At 37.5% G+C, this 23695-nt stretch overlaps 14 protein-coding genes across 14 annotated transcripts; 6 read left to right on the top strand and 8 right to left on the bottom strand. All coding sequences in view use genetic code 12, as the record gives it.

Annotated features, from left to right (window-relative positions):
* Positions 1 to 133: 133 nt before the first annotated feature.
* OPT7 (Opt7p) lies at positions 134 to 2377 on the top strand (the record flags this gene model as incomplete). The annotated part of the gene is made up of 1 exon (XM_708261.2): positions 134 to 2377. The coding sequence occupies one exon, from the start codon at positions 134 to 136 to the stop codon at positions 2375 to 2377; it is 2244 nt and encodes a 747-aa protein (XP_713354.2).
* A 68-nt stretch (positions 2378 to 2445) lies between these two features.
* MEP2 (ammonium permease) lies at positions 2446 to 3888 on the bottom strand (the record flags this gene model as incomplete). The annotated part of the gene is made up of 1 exon (XM_708260.1): positions 2446 to 3888. One exon carries the CDS (start codon positions 3886 to 3888, stop codon positions 2446 to 2448), a length of 1443 nt encoding a protein of 480 aa, XP_713353.1.
* A 1288-nt stretch (positions 3889 to 5176) lies between these two features.
* On the top strand, positions 5177 to 7612 carry CAALFM_C400420CA (uncharacterized protein; the record flags this gene model as incomplete). The annotated part of the gene is made up of 1 exon (XM_708259.2): positions 5177 to 7612. The coding sequence occupies one exon, from the start codon at positions 5177 to 5179 to the stop codon at positions 7610 to 7612; it is 2436 nt and encodes an 811-aa protein (XP_713352.2).
* A 150-nt stretch (positions 7613 to 7762) lies between these two features.
* CAALFM_C400410WA (uncharacterized protein) lies at positions 7763 to 8323 on the bottom strand (the record flags this gene model as incomplete). Its single annotated transcript, XM_708257.1, has 1 exon — positions 7763 to 8323. One exon carries the CDS (start codon positions 8321 to 8323, stop codon positions 7763 to 7765), a length of 561 nt encoding a protein of 186 aa, XP_713350.1.
* Positions 8324 to 8543: 220 nt separating this feature from the next.
* MNR2 (putative Mg(2+) transporter) lies at positions 8544 to 10937 on the bottom strand (the record flags this gene model as incomplete). Its single annotated transcript, XM_708255.2, has 1 exon — positions 8544 to 10937. The coding sequence occupies one exon, from the start codon at positions 10935 to 10937 to the stop codon at positions 8544 to 8546; it is 2394 nt and encodes a 797-aa protein (XP_713348.1).
* Positions 10938 to 11725: 788 nt separating this feature from the next.
* Positions 11726 to 12166, bottom strand: CAALFM_C400390WA (chromatin-binding transcription coactivator; the record flags this gene model as incomplete). Its single annotated transcript, XM_708254.2, has 1 exon — positions 11726 to 12166. One exon carries the CDS (start codon positions 12164 to 12166, stop codon positions 11726 to 11728), a length of 441 nt encoding a protein of 146 aa, XP_713347.1.
* Positions 12167 to 12311: 145 nt separating this feature from the next.
* Positions 12312 to 13295, bottom strand: CAALFM_C400380WA (D-arabinose 1-dehydrogenase (NAD(P)(+)); the record flags this gene model as incomplete). The annotated part of the gene is made up of 1 exon (XM_708253.2): positions 12312 to 13295. The coding sequence occupies one exon, from the start codon at positions 13293 to 13295 to the stop codon at positions 12312 to 12314; it is 984 nt and encodes a 327-aa protein (XP_713346.2).
* A 180-nt stretch (positions 13296 to 13475) lies between these two features.
* Positions 13476 to 15299, bottom strand: HOF1 (formin-binding protein; the record flags this gene model as incomplete). The annotated part of the gene is made up of 1 exon (XM_708252.2): positions 13476 to 15299. One exon carries the CDS (start codon positions 15297 to 15299, stop codon positions 13476 to 13478), a length of 1824 nt encoding a protein of 607 aa, XP_713345.1.
* Positions 15300 to 16564: 1265 nt separating this feature from the next.
* On the top strand, positions 16565 to 17800 carry RCH1 (Rch1p; the record flags this gene model as incomplete). Its single annotated transcript, XM_708251.1, has 1 exon — positions 16565 to 17800. The coding sequence occupies one exon, from the start codon at positions 16565 to 16567 to the stop codon at positions 17798 to 17800; it is 1236 nt and encodes a 411-aa protein (XP_713344.1).
* Positions 17801 to 17861: 61 nt separating this feature from the next.
* On the bottom strand, positions 17862 to 19199 carry PEP7 (Pep7p; the record flags this gene model as incomplete). Its single annotated transcript, XM_708250.1, has 1 exon — positions 17862 to 19199. The coding sequence occupies one exon, from the start codon at positions 19197 to 19199 to the stop codon at positions 17862 to 17864; it is 1338 nt and encodes a 445-aa protein (XP_713343.1).
* A 108-nt stretch (positions 19200 to 19307) lies between these two features.
* Positions 19308 to 20360, bottom strand: PTC7 (type 2C protein phosphatase; the record flags this gene model as incomplete). Its single annotated transcript, XM_708249.2, has 1 exon — positions 19308 to 20360. The coding sequence occupies one exon, from the start codon at positions 20358 to 20360 to the stop codon at positions 19308 to 19310; it is 1053 nt and encodes a 350-aa protein (XP_713342.2).
* A 310-nt stretch (positions 20361 to 20670) lies between these two features.
* Positions 20671 to 20952, top strand: CAALFM_C400330CA (F1F0 ATP synthase subunit e; the record flags this gene model as incomplete). Its single annotated transcript, XM_019475356.1, has 1 exon — positions 20671 to 20952. The coding sequence occupies one exon, from the start codon at positions 20671 to 20673 to the stop codon at positions 20950 to 20952; it is 282 nt and encodes a 93-aa protein (XP_019330901.1).
* A 415-nt stretch (positions 20953 to 21367) lies between these two features.
* On the top strand, positions 21368 to 22346 carry CAALFM_C400320CA (ubiquitin-protein ligase peroxin 10; the record flags this gene model as incomplete). Its single annotated transcript, XM_019475355.1, has 2 exons — positions 21368 to 21407; positions 21478 to 22346. 2 exons carry the CDS (start codon positions 21368 to 21370, stop codon positions 22344 to 22346), a joined length of 909 nt encoding a protein of 302 aa, XP_019330900.1.
* A 218-nt stretch (positions 22347 to 22564) lies between these two features.
* MNN10 (alpha-1,6-mannosyltransferase) lies at positions 22565 to 23572 on the top strand (the record flags this gene model as incomplete). Its single annotated transcript, XM_708246.1, has 1 exon — positions 22565 to 23572. The coding sequence occupies one exon, from the start codon at positions 22565 to 22567 to the stop codon at positions 23570 to 23572; it is 1008 nt and encodes a 335-aa protein (XP_713339.1).
* Between the last annotated feature and the right edge of the window lie 123 nt (positions 23573 to 23695).

Below are 23695 nucleotides of genomic sequence, written 5' to 3'. Positions count from 1 at the left end.
CTTATTTGCGGCATTATTAGCAATATCACAATGATATCTGGCTTCTTCTTAGACTTTAAATCTAACTATAAATTAAACTAAAAGTCCCTTCCATGTAATTATTATTTGTGATATCAAAACAATCACAATCATAATGTCCAAAGAGGCTGAATTTGTTAAAACAATTTCCAAGGAAGGTGATCCACAGGTGGATGTTCTTGAAAGAGACGCTGAGTCTAATTCTGAAAATGCTTTAGAACCTGATGTTGAAGAGCTACCAAAGGTGGTCAGAGAGATTGTTCCATTGGAAGATGATCCTACCATTCCGGTGCTTACTTTCCGCTACTTTATACTATCAATAATTTTCATCATACCTGGGGCATTTATTGATACGATGAATTCTTTCCGTACAACGTCAGCAGCATATTCAATTTTTTTTGTTCAAATCGCATCACATTGGTGTGGCAAATGGCTAGCTAGAATTCTTCCTAAAAAGCAAGTTGGTTTTGGAAGATTGTCGTTCAATTTAAACCCGGGGCCCTGGTCTATCAAGGAAACGGCTTTGATTACAATCACCGCAAATAGTGGTGCAACGGGGAGCATGGGTACCAATCCTTTGGCGTTGGCAGAACTTTTCTATGGTGAAACTGTCAACCCTGCTGTTGCCATTTTCTTCATGTGGATGATTGTGTTTATTGGTTACTCATTTGCTGGTATTGCCAGAAATTTCTTATTGTATGACCCTCAATTCACATGGCCACAAGCTTTGATGCAAACAACATTATTTCAAACCCAAAGTAAAAGTGACAAAGATGCCAAGCAAGCATCAAAGCAAATGAAAGTGTTTTTCTTTGTCTTGATTGGTTTATGTATATGGCAGTTTTTCCCGGAATATATATTCCCCATGACTTCTTCGTTGGCTTTTCTTTGTTGGGTTGCGCCAGAAAACTATACAGCCAATTTCATTGGATCTGGTCTTGGTGGAATGGGGTTTCTTAATCTTTCCCTTGATTGGTCAAATATCACCTCGAGTATTATGTTGTATCCGTACTGGGTGCAAGTAGTACAATTCGCTGCGTTTGTTCTTGGGGCATGGATATTGATCCCAGCTGCCAAATGGGGGGATCTTTCAAGTTATCCTTACGGGTTAATGTCAAACAGTTTGTTTTTAGGTAACGGTACCAAGTACCCAACTACCGAGTTGCTCACGCCAAATTTAAGATTGAACGAAACCCGATACGAAGAACTTGGGCCAGTGCATCTTGGTGCCCAACGTGCTTGGAATATGTTTTTCGATTATGCTGCCTATGTTAGTGGATTCATGTGGGTTGTTGCTTTTGGTTATAAAAGCTTGTCAGGGTCGCTCAAAAGATTGGTGAAGTCAAGAAAACAAAAGGGGTCCATAAATTTGCAATACACTGATAGGTTGAATAAACTTCAAGCAGCCTATGAAGAAGTTCCATTGTATTGGTACGCTATTCTTTTCTTATGTGCATTTGTCACTCTTTTAGTGATATTTGCAACGAACTCGTTATTCATGCCGTGGTGGTGTCTTCTTGTTGGAGTTGCCTTTGGTGCTGTGATTGTTACTCCTTTAGTTTGGTTGTATGCTCTATCCAACTTCCAGTTGCCCATTGGTACCTTCAATGAATTATTATATGGTTATATGATTCAGAACAAAACGTCAAGACATCCAGCTGGAGCTATGGTGTATGGTGCAGTTGGTGGGGATTTGTTTTACAGAGCCCAGTATATTCTTAATGATCAAAAGATTGCCCATTACATGCACATTTCTCAAAGAGCAGTATTTTTCTCGCAGATATTTGGAGAATTAATTGGTGTACCCATCAACTATGCCGCCTTAAGGTGGGTGATCCTGTCCAAAAGAGATTTCTTGGATGGCACAAAAGTCGACAAGCTTCACCAATGGACTGGCCAGACCATTGTCAGTTACAACACTAACGCTGTGCAGTATGTGATTTTGGGACCAGATAGATTATTCAAAAACTATCCAGTATTGCCATATGGATTCTTGCTTGGTGCTGGTGCTCTACTAGTATTATATCTTCTTCACCGATTGTTTCCCAAATCGAAATTGAAGTTCCATTTGTGGAACACCACTGTATTCTTTTCTACTATGAGTACCTTCTATGGTAACCTTTCAACGGGATATTTTTCCAGATTCATTGGAGGGACCATAACAATGTTTTGGGCATTCAGATACAAGCACAGTTTATGGAAAAAGTATAATTATTTGTTGGCAGCTGCTTTGGACACTGGCCTTAATTTGAGTATCTTACTTATTTTCTTGTTCTTCTCGGCAGGTAAAACAGTCAATTTCCCCGAATGGTGGGGCAACAATGGCAAGAGTGTGGAGAGATGTTTTGCCATGAGTTGAGCGTACAGTATTATTGTGTATTAAATAAAAAAGTATAAAATAATTAGAGAAAAAAAAAAAGAACTGAATTAATTTTTAGCTTCTCCTGAGTCGTTATTACTAGACCCATCAGCAACACCATCAATATGAGGTAATGGTTGGCTTATAGTAGTAGAACGGATAGGTTCCAAGACGTATGGGTTGGTTTCAGGATCGTCATCAGCATAATAGGCATATTCACCAATTTGGGCCAAGTCGGTTCCCAACATTTCCTCGTCTTCGTGGAGACGGATTCTGAGAAATGGGATTCTGTCCATGGCAAGCAAAATAATGGACGTCACAGTGAACGACCAGGCAGCGACTGCACAGCTTCCTGCTAACTGATACCCCAATTGCTTCCAGTGGTGGTTCATCCACCCACCATCAATCTCAGTTCCATCAATCATGGCAACGTAGTCTGCAGCAAATAACCCAGTCATAAAGTTACCAACAAATCCACCAACACCATGGAGTGCCCACACGTCCATACCATCATCAATCTGCAACAAGTCCTTCAAGTCTACTGCAAAGTTACAAATAATGGCTGGAACAATCCCGAAGATTACTGACGTGTAAACGGGAACGTAACCAGCAGCAGGAGTGATACCAACAAGACCAGCAATAGCACCCATACATAAACCAACAGTCGACCACTTACCACCTGTTCTGAACCAATCGACAAGCATCCAAGTCAACCCACCAGTTGCGGCAGCAAGATTGGTATTGACACAGGCGTACCATGAACGCATGGAAGAGTTACCAGTGGACCCACCGTTGAAACCGTACCAACCAAACCAAAGAAAGATTGTGCCCATAACAATGGAGGAAACCGAATGTGGCTTGTATTTTGGAACTTTGCCCTTGGCAACTGGGTCATGTCTCTTACCCAACCAGAGAGAGTATGCCAAGGCAGCAAACCCAGAGTTTTCGTGAACTGGACCGCCACCGGCGAAATCCAATGCACCTAAGCTGACCAACCAACCATTTCCACCCCATGTCCAATAGGCAATAGGACAGTAAACAACAGTCAACCAGATAAACAAAAACACCATCATAGGACCTAATCTCGCACGTTCACACCCAGCACCAGCCATCAAAATAGCAGTGACAGCAGCAAACATCCCTTGGTAAAGACAGAACAAGATATCGGGCACGGTTTTAACAATAGATGGTGCACCCAAAACATCCTTGAGACAAAAGTTTTGCAAGGTCCCTAAAAACACAGAGCCATTGTGGGCAAAAACCAACGAGTACCCCCACCAGAACCATTGGAAGGCTGCCACACACGCAGCCATCAAAGCAGCCCACATTAATGATAATGCATGTTTCTTACGGGAGATCCCTGAATACAAGAGACCCACACCAGGAATCATAATCCATACCAAAACACTTGCAGTGCCAATCCATACCATATCGGCACGATCAAATTGTTCATTTAAATCGACTTTGAACACATCTCCACCTGTGCCTGTTCCAGTGAAATTTCCAGACATATTGGTTATTAACTATTCAGAGTATTGAAAAGGAAAAAAAAATCTGTGCGACGTGTTGTGGGAATGAAGGAGGATATCATGGGTGCTTTATATACATCTCGAATACAGAATAAGATTGGCGAGCTAAAAACCAAAACGGTGGGAATCACAATATCGTAATTAATCATCCACCAATCACAATAGGGATTGTAAGATTTTTCACACTGATAAACAATTTCCCAGAAAAAAAAATTTAGAATTGCAAAAAAAATGAAAAAAATATAGATAAGCAATATACAGGAATAATTTTAGAATTGAGAAAATAATATTTCTACTGATTATGTAGAGGAGTGTGTTGAAACAGCCGTTGGTAGATTTGCAGATTCATTTCAGTGATTCTTCTAAGAAGAGATGGTAGACAATGTGCAAGCTGTACGAAGTGGGGTAAATCTGTTGTGGTTAAAAGGATATCCACATGCAATTGAAAGCCTTTTTCGTAAAACCTGGAAAAACTCTTGGTGGTTCAACTGGCTTTTACAGTTACACAAAATTGAAAGAAACAACTCTTCGTATTCACGAAACTTAAATTAGCAGGTTTATTATCGAGACATTCAAGCCAATCGTTTGGGTATTGTATTTATAATGAGCATCACATTTATTTCGAAAACAAATGCACCGAGAATTCTAAGCAAAATTACAAGGATGTAAATTTTATAGTGGGCAGTTACAGATAAAACATCATGAATATCTGGAAAAGTTTGATACGGGATCGTAGGTTGTCTTCACATCGATAACAGTGGTTATAGCTTGGTACTTCATGGTATATACAAGAAAATCATTCTTTTAAGATTATTTTCTTGTTACATGTCTAATTTGACATGAGATAACATACAACAATTTGATTGGTTGATACAATTCCCATAATTCTCTTACAAATGCTTGACTTTGATTGTTCTAATTTGTTTAATTTACATTGTAGATATTGCTCCAATGACCTTTATAAACAACAAATATCAGATATTTCCTCATTCTAATATACTAATGGTTGATACGACCGATGTTAATATCCGTGTTTTGGTTTACTATTAACCGTGGAAATACAATAATCAGAAAACGTGCACGAAGACAAAAAAAAATGGAGAGCGTCCAAAACCAAAACAAAAAAAAAACCACCAAATGAAGGGAAAAGAAAATTTTGTTCCCCGATTGAACCGGTTACAATAACGGCAACGAAAGCAAAAATCAATTAACTGAGTTCTCCCCATAAATCTCAACTGATTTGTTGTTTTGAAATTTCAAACCTTAATAGATGACTGACCAAGATTTTAATTTTGCAACAACCATATTAACGTCCAAGACTCCCCAACAGGCGGCAGCAATTATCCCTAACGTAATAACTGGCTCCACTGGATTGAACAAGGATTTAATTACATGGTTTAAACATTATAGCTCAACATTGGAAAATTATACACAGGGGTTACAGCAATTGATTGATGAGGCCACCAAGATAGCTGAGCGTAGTAGTATTGGCTTCAATAACTTTCCCCGTAACTGGAACTGCTTGGTGAATGCTGTTAAGACCGAACACGATAACAACGAAGCTGTCAATAAACATTTGCGACAGGAAATCATCAATCCATTAAGAGAGTTGATAGAAAAAGATGTTCGTATTTCTGAATTAATGATTAATGGACAAGAGTTGCAAGAAATAAGCGGTAACTTGAATAGAGAAGGAGAGATACAGTGGAACTACAAAGCACCACAAAGTTTTCAAAATTTGGAGGACTTTAAAAAAATTGAAATTCAAGTGATGTTTGATATAATTTTGAATTTCTTCCAATTAAATAATGGTAAATTAACCAAGGACTTGAAAAATAATGAGAACTCCACTAATTATCTTTTGGGAAGCTTCAAATTGGATGCAGAAATGCAAAACCAATTGAACTATTTGGTTAACACACAATTTGCAACTCCACAGAGAGGATTACAGCAGCAAGGTCAACATCTTGCTCCTGCTGCCGTGCCAAACAATAAACAAAGAAGAAATAGCTCATTTGCCAAACTGGAAAAATTGGCATCTCCAAAGAAACCTTCAAAACTAAAGTCCAAAGTTGGTTCAATTTTTGGCAGAAAAAAGAAGAAGGAAAAATTCACTGGAGCTGATTCAATTGCTGAAGATGAATCATTATCTGAGGTTTCTTTGCCACCTACAAGAACTAGGAATTCATCGGTGTTGTCTCGCAGTAACTCAACTAGAAGATCTTTTATTGACCGCTTCCATAGAGATGAGTCTAGCACTGGCATTAGCAGACAACATGAGCAGCACCAGCAGCCTTTGAGTGATCCTTTGCCTCACGCAGAGAAGCCTCAACCGGAAATTCCCCAATCACCAGAAGCTCCACAGGCCAAATCACTAGAGCCTGTATCAGAAGTACAAAAAGAACTGTTCCCACCTATGCAAAACGGGTCCGAAAGGAAAGGTGAAAATCAGCAGTCGAGAGTTGATGTACCCTCTCAAACCTTGTCACCAGTTACTCCTACTCACGATGGATTTGGTGGTTCTGTTAAACCATTACCAGAACCTGTTGATTCTCCAAATGTGATTAAATACAATGACTCGGACGACTCTTCTACAGAAGAACGTAGAGGCTCGTTACTTGAAAAACACAATTTAGAAGTACAACCTGTATCTTCCCCATTCACTACTCAACCGCCAGCACCTGTGCCACAAGCATCCAGATCTAGACAAAGCAGTGATGGCATTTACTCGTTTGAAGCGGGTGATGATTCCAACCCAATCTCGGCTACTCCAAGATCCGAGCAAAATGTGTTTGGACAGATGCCAGACCCAAATTTGTCTCCTGAAAAGACTCTTGCTCCACCACCACCACCTTCGAGAAAAGTTTTGCACCATGAAGAACCAACTGTAAGGGATTCAGCTCTTTTCCACAATTTACCTGCTGCCTCCCATTCTGGAAGAGATTCGGTAATGGCTCCATTAGCAAGTCAAGACACGGGTCATTCGTTGTTGAAAAATGATTTCAAACACGAAAACTTGGCATCCACCCTCGGATTGAGCTCTTCTATTGCTGAAGTCATCAATGCCAGCTTTAAGGATGGACAGTTGATTAAATCACAAGTAGTTGGTGAAGTGGCCTTCAATTATAATGGTAATGCTTCCGATCCACTTGTGGTCACTATTCCTAATAGTTTCGATAAAGTACTCGTGAACAAGACTTTTATTGAGGATTTAGGTCAAAGCAAGTATAAAGTGAACCCAACTTCAATTACGTCTAAAACTCTTGGTGGGTTGAAATATCTTTTGAAACCAACACAGGTACCAGTGATAATTCAACAAATATGGAAATTTGAACCTCATCAGTCAAGTTTGATGGTTAGCATTCGTTCAACTACACCTTTGGTATTGGAAAATTTTGTTGTCTCTGTAGCTTTGAATCAAGACATTGAAGCAACATCTGCTTCCTCAAAGCCTCAAGGTGCGTTTAATAAAGAGAAAAACAGAATAACATGGAGATATCCACAGTCCCTCGCATTGAATGGTGAAGAGCGTTTGATAGCTAGATTTATGACTAATGGATTGGGTTCCGAACATGAGTCTGGTGTGCAGATTAAATTTCAAGTTAAGGATCCACAAGTCAAGTACTGTAGTATTTACAGTGAGAATGGCGAAGAGATTCCTACGTTTAGAAATTTGGTTAGCGGTAGTTATAGTGGTCATCTTTAAGTTATCTGTTTTGAGATTAGTCTCTTGTTGAATTGAAAAAAAAAAAAACGKGAAAAAAAAAAAAGAATATAGCAATATTTTTGTATTTTTAAATAAATACACAGCTCTCGTGTATATCACTATGATAATTCCACCCCTATTGATCAGAGCTTACTCGTTCTTATTTTTCTTCTCTTCTGGTGTCAAAGAGTTGTAAGCTTTTTGTAAACCTTGAACTTGTTTCTTAAATGTATCAATATCTTGTTGTTTCAATTCAATCAAGTGCTTCAATTTCTCAATTTCTGTAGCTTCATCATCGGTTGCTGGCTTTATGTTTGCTTCACGGTAAAGCTTTTCCTTCAAAACCATTTTTCTAACAATAGTGACGACAGTTCCAATTGCAACCTGCAAATATAAGACTGCGCCACTTAAGTAAAGGTTTCTTTGGGAATAGAACTTACTGGCCAATCGATCGTAATCAATTCCAGGGAAATGTGGATTGGTCTCAGCGTCAGCATACTTGTTCAATCTTTGTATGCAATCTAAAAGTTGTAAACTCATCAAAATGATAGAAAATACAATCCCAACACGAAAGTTTTGACTCTTTTGCAATACAAATGTCAAGTCAACGATTTTTTGTCGGACGACATAAGGTAATGGTAAAACTAAAACTAATAACGTAATCATTTGACCAATCAAGGTGCAAAAAACTAATGACATTTGAAGACTCATTGTGTTGGCTAGGGTTGTAATTGTTGTTGTTATTGTTGGGAGGCAGTGGCGGCGAGATGGTTTGCTTATTTGATAAGATGAAATTTGGATTGTTTTATTATTTTTCTGGAAGAAAGAGAGCAAAAAAAAATTATAGAACAAAACGCAGTCCCTGTGAATTATTTATTCTGCTTTCATTTTTTCTTTTCGTTTTCTGTCCTACACAGTCAGTACACATAACTTATAAACCGGTTACTCTTCTCGCATAATTGTAAGCAACAAGACTAAACAAAGCCATACATCCAACAATTCCCCAAAACCAGGCTAAGCCTTCATAATCTTGACCAGGAACCAAACAGTTCATACCCCAGAGCCCAGTTACCACATTGATTGGCAACACGATTGTACCCAATATTGTGATTTTCCCTAACACATCATTTGTATCGTTGTTCACTTTGGTCATATCAATATTTATTTGAGCCAAGTAATTCGAATGGAATCTCGCTAACAACTTTTCATAATGGGCCAAGGCCTGCAACATGGTAACAATATGATCTTGTATATCACCTAAATACATTCCAATTTCCAGCAGCGATCCTTCCAGTTCGTTGAATCGTTTGCTGAAAGCTTTAATGACATCCGCTTTTGACGATAACAATCTCATCACGGACATGACTCTTTTTCTGCATTCTCCAATTCTTCTCAACATATCACCTTTACGCTTCCAGCCAAGAATTCGAGATGAGTTAGTTCCACTGGAACTGGATACCGATTTCGCTAATCTGGGCCCCGATTTATGGTCTACCATTGATTTCGACCGTTTTCTGAAAACAAATACATTTTCTGGATGGTCGGATTCTTCTTCACTTTCATCTTCAGAATCAGATTCTCCTGAATGCATCTTCAAAATTGCATCCTCGATCGCATTCACTTCGGTTTCAATTGTTTCTATCATGGGGGCAAAAGAATCAGTGATGTCATCTATTAAAGCATAGCATATCCAATCGGAAGTTACCGATAAATAATCTTTCAACATTCGAGCACGTCTACGAACATTAATTGGATGAGGGGTTGCCGAAAAATGAAAAGTAATAACACCAGTTTTGAAAACGATAATGTACATGTTTAACGGCAGAAGCTCCCCATCTCGAATTTTTTTGCCCTGCGATTTAATCGATGTGCTAGTTGGTTTTTCTAAATACGATGAAAGTCTCCTCTTTCGACTGAAAAGGGACTTTAGCAATTTGAAAGGCGATTTCGATTCTAATGTGCTCCCGTTATCAGAACCGTTTTCGTACATGTCTTGTAACTTGTTCAACTTCTTTTCTTGTTCTTTTGCTCGTTGCCGTCTTTTTTCGTACACTACATCAAATGAAGTGAAACAAACAAAGTAGTATGATTTAAACAATTCTACTTTCTCTCTTGCCTCACCAAGAAATATATCTTCTGTAGTTAAAGGATGAATACCAAATGTTTTGGAAAGCACTTTCATTTCCTCTTCTGTTGGGTCGAAAACATCGAGCCAAAATGGTTCACGGCGAGACAAGCTATCATTCACAGATGACGGAGTGGGTGTTTCCGGCCGCGACTTGGTCAACGGTGCTAAGTTTGTTGAAGACACTGAATCCGGTTTCATATGGATAGATGGTGGTTTTGATCTGGTGGGTGGGAAAAAATCTTCAAGGCTCTCGTAAATTTTTGACTTGTCCTCGATCAACCCCAGCATTGTAGGCGAGTGTATTGTTTTAGACAAGTCTTCACGGAAATAAGTGAACCGGCAAATCTCTTTGTCAACTTTCCCCTTGTTCACATCCTTTAAAATGGGTGGTATATTCTGCTGTGATCTCTCCCATGGTTGTATTGGGGTTGGTCGGATTTGAAAAGGGTTATTTTCCAGACCTAAGGACTCAACCTCGTTCACCTTGAAGCTGTCTATCAAAGGTGTACTCTCTGTGGCATCTTCATTTTCGCTGTGCACAACATTGCCTCCAAAATTCACTGTGGGTTCCAAGTCTGTCTGTACTTCCTCCAATTCTTCCTTTATAAATTCTTCTAAAACATGCAAGTCAGGCCAAGCACTGGTAGTTTTCACATCTTCTCTGAAATCAGGGAAGCATACATCATCCAAAGATGTTGAGTCGCTTGAATGTTCCGAGGAAGGGTTAGATTCTCCAAACTCAGAATACGAGTACTGTTCATCGTCTCGATCCTCGTAATGATCCTGCCAAGTATTCGATTTAGCAAACAGTCTCTGTTCGTTGGTGAACTTGTCTATATCAATAGCAACCGCAGTTGGTGAGATCGGGTCCTCAATTGTTGAGGATCTTCTAATAAGTGTTTGTAAATTTCTATTCGTTAACGGTAAACTTGGTGGATCTTTGTTTGATTTCTGGTTTCGGAAGGAACCATTTGATTTTTTTCTTCTTCTGTTTGTGGGTGATGAGTGTGCATTTGCCCAATCAAAAGACTTCCGATGGTCTATAAAAGTACCTGAATTGATTAATTGGTCTAATGAGCTAGTGCTGTTTTTTGTTCCGTTTGCGTGATTGCGTAGATTTGACGAGTCGGGAGACTGGTCGTCTGTTGGGACATAGTTGGTAGCTGTAAATGACATATGTTTCTTTGGTTTACCCATGATGTTGTTGTTTCGGTTCAGTAGTGGGTGAAAGAGAATAAAAAGCAAACATTATTGAAGGATTTAATTTTTTTTTTTGTTTTTTYMAGCCGCCTTGTTTGCTGTGTAATCATATACACACACATTTATTTATTTTTTCTTCGCTGCCCTTGATCTTTCCACTGGATTTAGTTGTCGCTAATTTCAAATGATGTAATAAACTTGTGTTGCGCATTGCCTTTCTGAGATTGGAAATTCCGTTTTATGAACCTTTTATCTTTATTTTCAACAACAGTGGTAAGTGATGTACATATTTCAAGTCTTGAATCGTTGGCTATGGTATTAGCTGTACTGTGGTGGATAAGATGAAATTATCATTGTTAACAAAGAAAAGAAACGCAATAATGGAGATTACTTTTATTATTGTTTTTATAAACAATTCCGAGGCTCCATTTAAATTATTATTGGTCTTATTATTGTCTTTGCCTATTGATCACAAAAGGATAAAGAGTAAACGATGTTATGAAACTAGTTTTTTTGTCCAATTGTAATAATAAGGGCTGGGCAGTTTTCTGAATACGTCTTCTTGAAACAAGTCTAATTTCTGCCTTTCTTTAACAGATACTAACTACAGAAACTCAAACAGCAGCCTTGGGCGTGATTCTGAGCATATTTTGAGTCAAAATTATAGACTACTTTGTTGCATTTTCTTTCAAAAAGTATATATATAATCAGTGTTCTACATATTCTCCAAACACGTCTCTTTGATTCGACACACGTTTCTCTCAGTCAAGCTTCAAAAATATCATCTACTCATCAGCATCACTAATTTCTTCTTCCCCTTCTGCTTGTGGTTCGGAAGCTTGTTTTTTAGTCTCTGCCACTTCTTTCTGTTCACTTTCCTGCTCCTTCTCAATGACAGCTTTCCTTTCAGGCTCCTTTTTCTGTGGTTTTTCATGTCTTTCCTCTTTTTTGTCTAATTTCACTCTTTTGTTCAGGGCTCCGCCATTTAAATCGTCTAAGGCGTTTTGAATCTTGTTAGTAGCTTCCAACAACTTATAGTAAGTGTCTTCAGTCAATGATATTCCCTTTTTACCTGGTCTCTTGACGCCATCCCTATCGGTATAAAACTCTCTAATATCTACTAAATTGACGTTGTTGTATTTACGAACAGTAACCTGTTTCTTCAGATCCAACAAAATCTCTACTTCATTTGAATTGGATGCTGGTGCTCCTCTTTTGAATGCCATAATGAATGTTAAGATGTTAATAAGAAAAACGGAGAGTCTTTACGCGTTATGACAGAAGCGTTCAACTTTTTTTTCACGCTTATATTTTATATGTAAACTTTTTTTTTGTCTATGAAAACTAGCCAATATAATATACAAAAGCATTTCAATGATTGCCACTAGGCCATGTTTCATTGAAATGTTCCGCTAATGATGTCTGTACCTGCTCTACCAATTTTCCGTCGTTGAAAACCCCACTCTTTACATCCGAGTAACATTGTACTGCAGACTCCAACTCGTGCAAATTAGACACTCCTAAAACTATGCCAGATTTATATTTAAACAACCATTCTTTAATTGCAAATCGAGTAGCCAAGTCAGCTAATTCAACATTTTCTTCTTTCAATTTTTCGGCAATATCAGCAACTCGTTGTTTTAATGCTGGTGATGCAGGATGAAATGAATGTGTTATATCTGATCTCAACATCGACATGGAAAGAATCGATCCATTCAAAACTGTCTGAACACCACAGTCTTGTAAGAACTTGTCGTGGTACTCAAATAATAATGTATTTTGGATACATCCATTACAGTATGACAACACTGCATCCAATGGAGCAATTTCATTTTTACATCTAAGAGCAATCTCATATAAAAATTTCACCGGGTAGCCTGAAATCCCAAAATTTTTAATAAGCCCTTCACTTTTGAGTAAATGTAATTCTTTCAATGCATCCATAATCTGATCCGGTTCAACAAACTCGATATCGTGCATATAAACCAAATCGATGTAAGAAGTGCCCAAACGTTGCAAAGATCTCTCTACAGACAGACGAACACTAGCTCGGCTGTAATCAAATTCATCCAACTTGACTCGACCAGCTTTGGTGCAAATATAGTATTGGTCTCGAGAAAATGATATCTTTTGTAAAGCTTGGCCGATAATCTCCTCGGAGGGTCCATAATATGGTGACGTATCAAGGGCATTTAAACCTAGTTGAAAAGCCCGTTCGATCAATTCTTGTACAGGAAGGGAATGTGGGTCGGAAGAGTATTGATAATTAAACACGGCCCCTCCAATTATCAATGGTGGTAAGTTTTTGATCGAGTAAGGGTCGAGAACTTCAGGTTTACCAATTGGCTGAAGCATATTTGTTGGGGAATGGTAGATCTAATGGCAAGTGTTTTCTGTAAAAAGATGAAAAAAAAAAATTTAAAGAGAAAAAGATAGTCCGACATTATTTGAGTTGTTTCAATAGTATTAATACATATCATTACACAAACGAAACGGAAAAAAAAAAAACTGAATGTGAAATCAATACACTACTACCTAGAATAAATCATCTCCTTCAACAATATAGTTGCCAGGAACTAAGCCAATCATACCTGATGACTGAAGGCAGTTGTCACCTAATTCGCATACAAACCAATTATCTTCTTGTTTGTGAATAATGTACATTTTCCAACCCTTTTTAAAGTACAATTCGCCCTCAGTTTGAGGCTTGAATGAATATCTTGCAATGGCTTTTGTAACAAATGGTTTTTTGTTGACTGGGGTAAGTTTTATTGATCTTCTTGGCACTGTTGATTTGGGTCGATTGAAATTAATAGACTCGTGCCGTTTGGCAACTTCATCGCTATCATCAATAAAATCTGACTTGGGACGTCCATTTCTCAATGATCGTCTAAATTGATTAACGTCTCCATTACCACCTGCATTTAGATCCTCGAGAGCTTTGGCAATAAAATCTATTGAAAAATCCTTTATCACAGGAACCTTTTCAGGCTCTGGTATCTTGGGTATATTTTTGAAATCGTTTGTTGCTCTTCGACTTATTTTCTCTTGGACTTCTTGAAGTTGTTTTTCTCTTTTCCTGGGTGATGCCCAATTTCTTTCCGAACTATAATCTGAAGAGCCATTGCTGGATTGTAATCTTTCATCCTTGGAAAATATATCATCTGAATAGTTGGAATGATAGTCGGAAGGTGGTTTCCGAGTTGGCGACGGTGTTTTCGTTCTGTTATTTGTAGGTGGTAATTTGGGTATCGGTAGCTTCGACATTTCTTTGATAGGAGCATGAACACGGTTGGGGTCATACTGAACTGCATGTGGTTGTGTAAAAATGTTATCGTTTAATTTATCGTCACTTCTCTTTTGTTCCACTTGTTTTGATGTATTCCCATTTCCGGTGTATGTTGAATATGTTCTGGTAAGTATATTTGAGCAGTCTGGATTTGGAAAATTCAGTAATGTGTACCCTACTCTAGGTTCCTCACAGCCTGTCATATAATCCACAAATTCAGGGTCATTGAAAATCTTGTTGCCCGTACCATAATTGCCACTGAACTCTTCAAGATCTGTTATAGGTTGTATCTGGGCAAACATTGGTCTTGCAAGATCCACTGCCAGATCCTGGTCGACACATAATGTGGCAATATTATTACAGTAATTGAAACAATTGATTTTTGTGACTTGTATTCTCTCGACTTCTAGTTTATAGAAATCATTTAACGATATACTCCAATCTCGCTTGTAGATTTCGTTTATTTCTTTGTAATTTACTAATGCCATATGATAGTGTTTCCGTGTCAGGTTTATTTGGCTATTTATTTTGTTAAATTTCAGTTGGTTTTTCTCTAATTCTCGACCCCATGTCGTTTGGAGCAGTAGTCGCAATGACTTTAATTGGGTGCATTCTTCTTGGTATTTTGATTTGTAATATTCCAATTCTTTTAGAGCCTGTTGCCTCTTTATTAGTACCTTTCCCATATGGTGTTCCAATTTGTTGACTCTTTGTGTATATAGCTGTTGGAATGTCTGTAGCTTTTCCAAGTTGGTGTGGATTATTGTCTTGATAAACTTGTGGTTGTAATTAATCATCAGTTGGTTCTCAATAGAAAGCTTGTCTAGTGATTGTTTCAAAGTTCCTGTTTCATTGGTCCCTAATATACATTTGCTTTGGAGCTTCTCTAGTTTTTTGGTGTATTCTTTTTCGATATTGATTTTCTCTTGATAAAAGTTGATTATTTCATTTAATGTATTTAATGAATCTTTAATTCTAGTTGTGACGATTTCAAAACTTTTCTCTGGGGAGTTACCCCAAAAGTTATTCACAAATAGGGTTTTTGACAGTTGTGGATTAGATACTCGCATCAAGTTGGGGTTAACATCAAGGAAGAACGAGGTAGAAGATTGAATTGATATTGTAGAAACTGGAAGGAATAAACTAGCAAATAAAAAGAAAAAATGCTTTAAAGAAAATTTGATTTAATGATGATGCTTTTAGTAATTTCTTTATTGTCTAATCGCAGCTATCCTATGTTAGTGTGTTAATTTTTATTTATTTGTATGGTGTAGTTTTAAATAATTTCAGATTTGGTATTTCCAAATTAGGCGAATTAATAAACAAAGCAACTGGTCCTACTTGTTTCAATATCGCACGCGAGTTCTTGCAACCTATACCAGAAGCATTGATCATGATCAAATGGGATAGCTTTATGGAATTTCTCATTTTGATATTGTCACTTAGAATAACCTGTAATTGTCTTATATGTGTGTGTGTTATTTTTATGTGGATTAGTAAATACCCACTTTCACTGGTGTATCACCATTTTCTGATTTTTTTGGTGTAAATTTCTGACAAAAAATATCGAGACAGTATTTTGCTTTGAGTATGGACCTTTTCCTCATCATGAAAATTCTTTACATGAAAACAACATATAAAAAAAACAGAAGTGTCATTATACTAATGTTATTCATGACACAGATACGGGCAATCAGATATTTCTTAAGAGGGGATTTAATAGTTTTTGAGTTCAATTTAAACCAATCAATTTTGCATATTGATCTTCTTCAACGCTTCGAAAAAAAAAAAAAACTAGTTGTGAATTACGGATCTACAAAAATTATGAACTATCGAAGGTTACAACGAATTGACATCGTATATGACTATCACACGAAATGACCAACTCCTTGATCGTTAAGCCATGGGGTCGGGATGCCACAAAACAAAGAATCAGGTAGCTCATAATTTTTCACGTACCGCCAGTTCCATTTGTTTGTCCACTATATTCCTACATCACCAGTTGTGGCTAACATTTTTATCCGAAATAATTTTTTCAAACTATGGATAAAAGGCTGTTGCACCTGACCTGCATCTCGGGAAACACAATCTAGATGATGATGAAGTAATAAAAGCAAAAAAAAGAAAAAAACTACCACCAAATCCGATTATCTACGCCTTAACCGCGGACCGAAAATGCGAAAGTTCATAGATAATATTTGCGAGTGTATTTGGTACAAAAAAGAAAAAAAAAATTTCTACGGGGACATACTTAAAGAATGTCGATTCCTAATTTCACAACATATATACAAAAAAAAAAGTATCAGCTTTTCTACACAGTTATTCATGATATAGCATGTCGTTGGAAACATTTCGAGAATCTAAAGCATACAAATGGACCTCTAAGGTCATATCATTTCTTATAGGACAATGGTTTTTCATTTTTCTTGGGGTTTTTATTGCTCTAGCCCATTCATATCCTGAATTTGCCAAACAAGGAGGAACAATTCGAGCCGAGTATTCTATTGGTTACGGGGCTGTTGCAGTGATTTTCCTTATCAGTGGATTATCCATGTCCACCAAACAATTATTGGTCAATGTTGCAAACTGGAGAGCCCATTTTACTGTATTATCGATGTCATTCTTGGTAACTAGTGCCATTATTTATGGAATTGCTCTGGGTATAAAAGCTAGCCATAATGGGCAAATTGACGACTGGTTATTGATAGGTTTGATTGTCACCCATGCGTGTCCAACAACTGTGTCTTCAAATGTGGTTATGACGAAACAGGCACATGGTAATGATATTTTGACGTTGTGTGAAGTTTTTATAGGGAACGTTTTGGGTGCATTCATCACACCGGCATTGTTACAAATGTACATGAGAGGTACTTGGGAAATAGGTAATCCAAGTCATCAAACCCAGGGGGATTCCACAGTGCAAGAGTTATACGCCCACACAATGAAACAGTTGGGATTATCGGTTTTTGTGCCGTTGTTTGTCGGACAAGTTGTCCAAAATATTTTCCCAAAACAAACCAAATGGTGCTTGACAACTTTCAAGTTGAACAAAGTCGGGTCCTTTATGTTGTTGTTAATTATGTTCCAATCGTTTTCCACTGCTTTTGCCCAACATGCGTTCACCAGTGTCAGTCATGCCTCCATCATTTTCCTAGTGTTTTTCAATATAGGGATTTATTTATTTTTCACTGTCTTGACATTCTTTTATTCCCGTCCCTTTTGGATATTAAGAGTATTCAAAGAAGAGCCAAATGAGTCGTCAAGTAAGCTTTATCGATATAGCTATGCATTCTTCCGTCCATTTTATTACAACAGAAAAGACACTGTTGCTGTCATGTTGTGTGGTCCAGCAAAAACAGCAGCTTTAGGGGTATCCTTGGTTTCTTCGCAGTATGGATCACATAATCCAAAATTGGGTATAATTTTAGTGCCGTTGGTTCTTTATCAAGCAGAACAAGTTATGACAGCTAATGTTTTGGTCAGCTTTATGAGAAAATGGATACATGCCGAGGATAAAGTGCCCGAAGATGAAGAAACTTCGGTAGGATCTGACAACGATCCAAAGAAATAGAATGTACTTTACATAGAAATGATTATTATTTATTTAGACATTATTACTTTGCTAAATCTGCTTAAAATCCAAACTCTCCTAATTCACTTTCAAGTCTTGCAATCGTTTCGTTTAGTTCGTTTTTATTGGCTATCAATGAATCCAACTCATCAAACCGTCTCGCTTTGGTATACTCTTTGATTAAATTTTCAACAAGGAACTTTTGCTCATTCATCACCATCAACTGTTCTCTCATTTCTCTAATCTCTTTCTTAGTAAGCCGCGGAGGAGATGGAGTTCTTGGAATCTCCGTCTTTTGCTTGTACTTTTCGGTAATCTGTTTATATTTTAACAAATTATCCTGTAAAAATACTGCGACCCCTTGATAGATGTTTGTAATGACTTTTTCATACTGCTCATATCCAATACGAATCACAATACGTTCATTGTCTCTTGTGAAAAATTCATCTCTAAATTGAAAAACTAAAATTTCCAATTCTTTTAAAACGTGAACCAATTTGTTACGCAACTTGCTTGAATCGTCATTGTCGCCTACGAGTTGCTCATACTGTGGCATCAACTTCTCGATCTGTTGTCTTTGTAGTAACATCGCTTCATACATGGTTAACACTTTATTATCACTATCAAGATTTCTCTTCCAATCAAACAATAGAGAATTCTTGCAATCAATACAACATCTGAACCGTAAGTTTTCATCTATTTCCTCGTACTCGTGTGTGTAATTCAACTGCGGCAATTTTTCAACTAGTTTCACCAACGGGACATTCATTGAACAACCTTTGCGAGTGCCATTCGGATCATCACAAACAACACTACCACATAAGCGACAGTGATGCCGTCTTATAAATAAATTAAATTCCACAAAGCAAATAGAACAATTCTTAGTATTGGGAGACCAATTTGCAATACCATCCACTGAGGACTTGTTCATTAATGAATCTGTCAACTTTATAAAGTTGCGCTGTATTCTTGTTCGATGTAATTGTTGTGCTTCGACTTTTGCTAAACGTTTCTGTTTAAACTGTTCGGTCAAATCAACACTGTTGACTTCAGTAGATTTCTGTTTATTGAAAAAGCAAGTCTCACAACATCTGCACCATACTCCCCGAGAGTCATACTGTGGAGTCGTCTCACCTTTATCTGGATTCCGTAATCGTACCTTATAATGAGTATGTTCATTGCAAAACAATTCTCCACATTTGCGGCAGTTGACTATACCGTTCTTGACACTTAGTGTCGTGTCACAAAGGGTGCATCGATTTACTGATGACAGTTGCTTCCAATGTGATCGTTTGATGGGTGACCCAGGGGCATTATACTCCGAATCGCCAATACTAAAGCCTTGATCCAGAAATGAAATCCGATTGATCTTTCTTGGTGGGGTGCTGCTGGTCTGCATGTAATGAAAATATCAATGTGGCCTGTAGTGGCGAACACACCTGAAAGGAGGAAGAAAAAAAAAATTAGAAATAGGGTAAAACAAATAATATATTATATTCTCTACACTCTATTTAACCTTTACCAACACAACCGTTATATCGTCTTCTTTCCCACCAAGATATTTTTGACCTGTTAGTCTCGACAACTCCTGAGCAAATGCACTGGGGAAATTACTGTCCTTACTTACTTTTACTACTTCTTTAACAAATTTGTTGGCTACATCGTCCAACTGGTTGGTTTCTTCATGATCTTTAAGAAATAATTCTATATCTTGGGGTATCACATTATCTGTTACCCCATCTGTAGCAAACATTACCACGTCTCCACTTTTCAAGTCCCAGGTGTACTCGTCAGCAGCTTCAGGCGAATCAATTATATATCTCCTACCTTGCAATTTTGCTTGTCTTACAATTTCCTCAGGAATTTTGGCCAATTGAAATGGAGTGTTAAAGTTATGCGTCTGAAAGTTGGTTTCGTTAATCAATTTGGAGTCTCTGAATAATCCACACCACGAGTCGCCTAGATTAGCAACATGCAATTTCAAGTCAGACGTGAGCACACCTAAACAGGCAGTTGTTCCTCCAATTTCCACTTGTGGAGAAGACAAAACTTCTTTAAATGCCAATGATAGTAACTGCTTTGGATTACTCTCAGTACCTGATTCAAATTGTCTCCTAAGTGATGCACAAAGTTCACGCGAAATGGCTGAAGAATCATATCCTGCCTCCGACCAACCTCCCACACCATCAGCAACTCCAACAGCTATGCAACCAGCTTTCTCGTTGGAAACAAACAAATTATCCTCACCTGATGGTGATTGCAAAGATGGACTTGGCTGTTTCTTCTTAAACAAATTGGATTCTTCACGGTCTTTAGGCTGAAATGCCACAGCTATATTATAATGAGAGACACTTGTCAAGGCACTATCATAATTCATTGATGCTGCAGATGCTGTTGCCGACGGAGAGGCAGCAGTAGAATAATCTCTTGCACTGCCTTTGCCATAACCACCCCAATAGGACCTCGATGAGGATGCAAAGGACCTTGCGCTTGTTTTGATAAAACTAGAGCCTAGGGAAACTCCATTCTTCTTGGAGAGAATTGTTAATAACATCGACATCAACACTACCAAACAACAGAGTCCTATTATTCTGCGGGATAACATTCAGCTCAAAAAAAAAAAAAATGCGTCTTTGGTTGTGGAAAGGTTCTATTTTGAATTATAAAACTGAACCTAGTGCGACAACCTAGTGCTACAAAAACCAACACATCAGCTCTATCACGTGACTGATACTGAGAACCAATCAAAGCATGAAAAAAAATTTCTTCCAACAAACAACGCTAATACCAAAAAAAAAAATTAAAAAAAGAAAAAGACGAAGTAGGCAGACTATAATCACTAGAGTAAAAAAACAACTGTGCTTTCAAAGATGTCCACATTTAATGTATTAAGATATTCCCTTTTGGGAGCTGGTATTGTTTACGGTGCTTACACTAGATTCTCAGTGGATTCCGCTTTTAAAGCCGAACAAGCAGCAAAGAAATGGAGACAAGAAGAGAAATTAATCCAACAAGCCAAAGCTGAATATGCCAGATTACATGCTCCTAAGAAAGATACCAGCAGTGCCTCTACATCCGGCTCAATCAACTGGGAAGATCCAAACTTGGACTTTGGCAAGGCTTTAGAATCGTTAATTCAAAAATTAGATTGAATGTAATACTCGTATGGCTTATTTATTTTCTTTGATATTATAAATTGACATCGAAAACATGGAAAGAAGAAAAGCAATAGGCATTGCTTTTGTACATTAGTTTTGTTATTATGATATATTTCATGGCGGCCATTTTTGATGAAATTTCACTAATAGAATAGGCTACTTTTTTCTAAAATATATATACATATTCCGGTATTCTGGTATCGTAGATGAGTATTTGCATAATACGCATGTAGCTAACTAGATTAATGAAGATGTCCAATTATAATCGTACATAAATTCTTCAGGAACCTGTGATTCTGCAAGTTTTTTTTTTGTTGATGGTGTGGAGAAATGTTTATACCAAAGGCAAAAAAAAGCAACCTGCTTTTACTAACCCAGTTTCGTCTCTTATTATCCTACAAAAACTACCATGGGAAAACAGCTTCCGTTTGCAGATGCAGCTACAATTGGTATGTTGAAAACGATACAGAGGGTTAGTCTTTTGTTATAGATTCCATTACTAACAGTTTCTTAATGTAGTTCGAGCACATCAGAAGGATGCTTACTTTGAATCCTCCTACAGAACACAGTTACAAGAGTTGTTTCAGTTTTTGAAAGGACAGCGATTTGTCAATGCATACCCTCAAGAAATAACAGTTTTAGCGAAAGCGGTATACTTACTGTTAACCACTCTATTGGGAGCTAGGACGTTGGGTGAAGAATATGTTGATTTAATATATGTGAACCGAATAGGAAATCGGCTTCCCAAATTATTACCCAGATTAGGGTTTATAGTATCATATGCCTTGGTTCCGTACATCATCAGCAAGATTGTGAAAAAATTGAAAAACAAAGAAGATGATTGGGTAAGCGAGGCCTTATCAAACTACTACAAGGTCTTGGATACTATTTTGAATTTACATGTTGCTCTATTTTACTTTCAGGGAGAGTTTTATTCACTTTCGAAACGTTTATTTGGATTACGCTATGCATTTGGACACCACAAAGAACCCGAAAAAATGCAAGGACGAAACTATTCTTTACTAGGTGGGATAATTGTTTTACAGTTTATTGTAAAGTCCCTTGTGGGAATGAAGAGTAAGGAAAAGAAACAAACAGAAGACACAACAGATGATGCCAAAATTAGAAGTATTAACCAATTATCCCAGCTCAGTGAGAACTACTCAGCTGAATATATTATCGATTTATCAGATGAAAAACAGTTGCCATATTTACCAGAAGCATCAAGAAGCTGTATGTTGTGTTTGTCACCAATGGTTAATCCATCAGCTGCAAATTGTGGTCATTTGTTTTGTTGGGACTGCATTGTGGATTGGATTCGAGAACACCCAGAGTGTCCTCTCTGTCGTCAACAATGTTTGGAACAACATTTATTGCCCTTAAAGTAAATTTGTTATAATACATAAAGAGCAAAACACGTCCAAAAATTGTAGTTTTTTTTTTCTCTTTAATCCCCTAATAAAAGAATAGTTTGAGGGATTCGCATCAAAAACTGGAATTTTTTGTTGAAATTCCAGGATCTTCACTAAAAAAAAAACAGAAAACAGAAAAATATAAAAATCAACATTTTCATCCATTGTTGATACGAGTCAAAAACCGAAAAGTAATGTCTGAACTTCCAACAGACCTCGAGGACACCTACACCAAAACATTCAAACCCAATAAAAAGAATGCATTTGAGTTTTCCGCAGTCACAGATTTCATAACAAAGTACAAGAAAATAGTTTTATTTATAGTAACTTTTGTTTGCTTGTCATTATTTACCAACGTACCGTATATTCCTCATTTCAGACAAGCACCTCCCAAAGTTGTAATTATTTTGGCTGCTAATGAAGGTGGTGGAGTATTGAAGTGGAAGTCACCACAAGAGTGGTCAGTTGAGAGATCTTCTATTGCCAATAAGAAAAACTATGCCAAAGTGCACGGGTACGGCTTGACAATTAAAGATATGACTATTAAAAAGAGATACTCTCACGAGTGGAGGGAAAGCTGGGAAAAAGTTGACATTTTAAAGCAGACAATGAGACAGTTTCCTGATACCGAATGGTTTTGGTGGTTAGATTTGCACACGTATATCATGGAACCACAAATTTCCTTGGAAAAGCATTTTCTTAACAATTTGTATAATGCTACTTATAGAACCTTGGACACATTCAATCCATTGAACTTACCAACAGATCTTCCTTACGTGGACTACAACCAGCCTATAGATATGGTCATTACTCAAGATTGTGGTGGATTCAATTTGGGTTCGTTTTTAATTCGAAGATCAGAGTGGTCGGAGATGCTCTTGGATATATGGTGGGACCCTGCTATGTACGAACAAATGCACATGCAATGGGAACACAAAGAACAGGACGCTCTAGAAACCTTGTATTCAACACAAGCTTGGATAAGAGAGAGAATTGCGTTTTTACCTTTACGCCAAATCAATGCGTTCCCACCAGGCGCTTGTTCAGACCAAGCTGACGATCCACAGTATTTTTTCCAAAACCATGACTTTGTAGTGAATATGGCAGGGTGTGAATGGGGTAGAGATTGCTGGGGTGAAATGGAACATTATAAGGCGTTGTCGAAAAAGCTTCATAAGAGATGGTGGAAGTTTTGGGAGTAGTAGAATTGTACTTTGTAGTGTGTTTTTTTAATTTACATAGTTACTTTAACAGCCGTTAGGAAACAGCGACAAAGAAGAGAAAAAAAAAACTTCGAGTTCAAGAGAGAGAGAAAAAAAAAATCA

Source organism: Candida albicans, chromosome 4 (assembly GCF_000182965.3).
Source record: "Candida albicans SC5314 chromosome 4, complete sequence".
Taxonomy (NCBI): Eukaryota; Fungi; Ascomycota; class Pichiomycetes; order Serinales; family Debaryomycetaceae; genus Candida; species Candida albicans.
The sequence above is the reverse complement of the archived record's forward strand: the minus strand, read 5'-3'. Positions and strand labels throughout refer to the sequence as shown.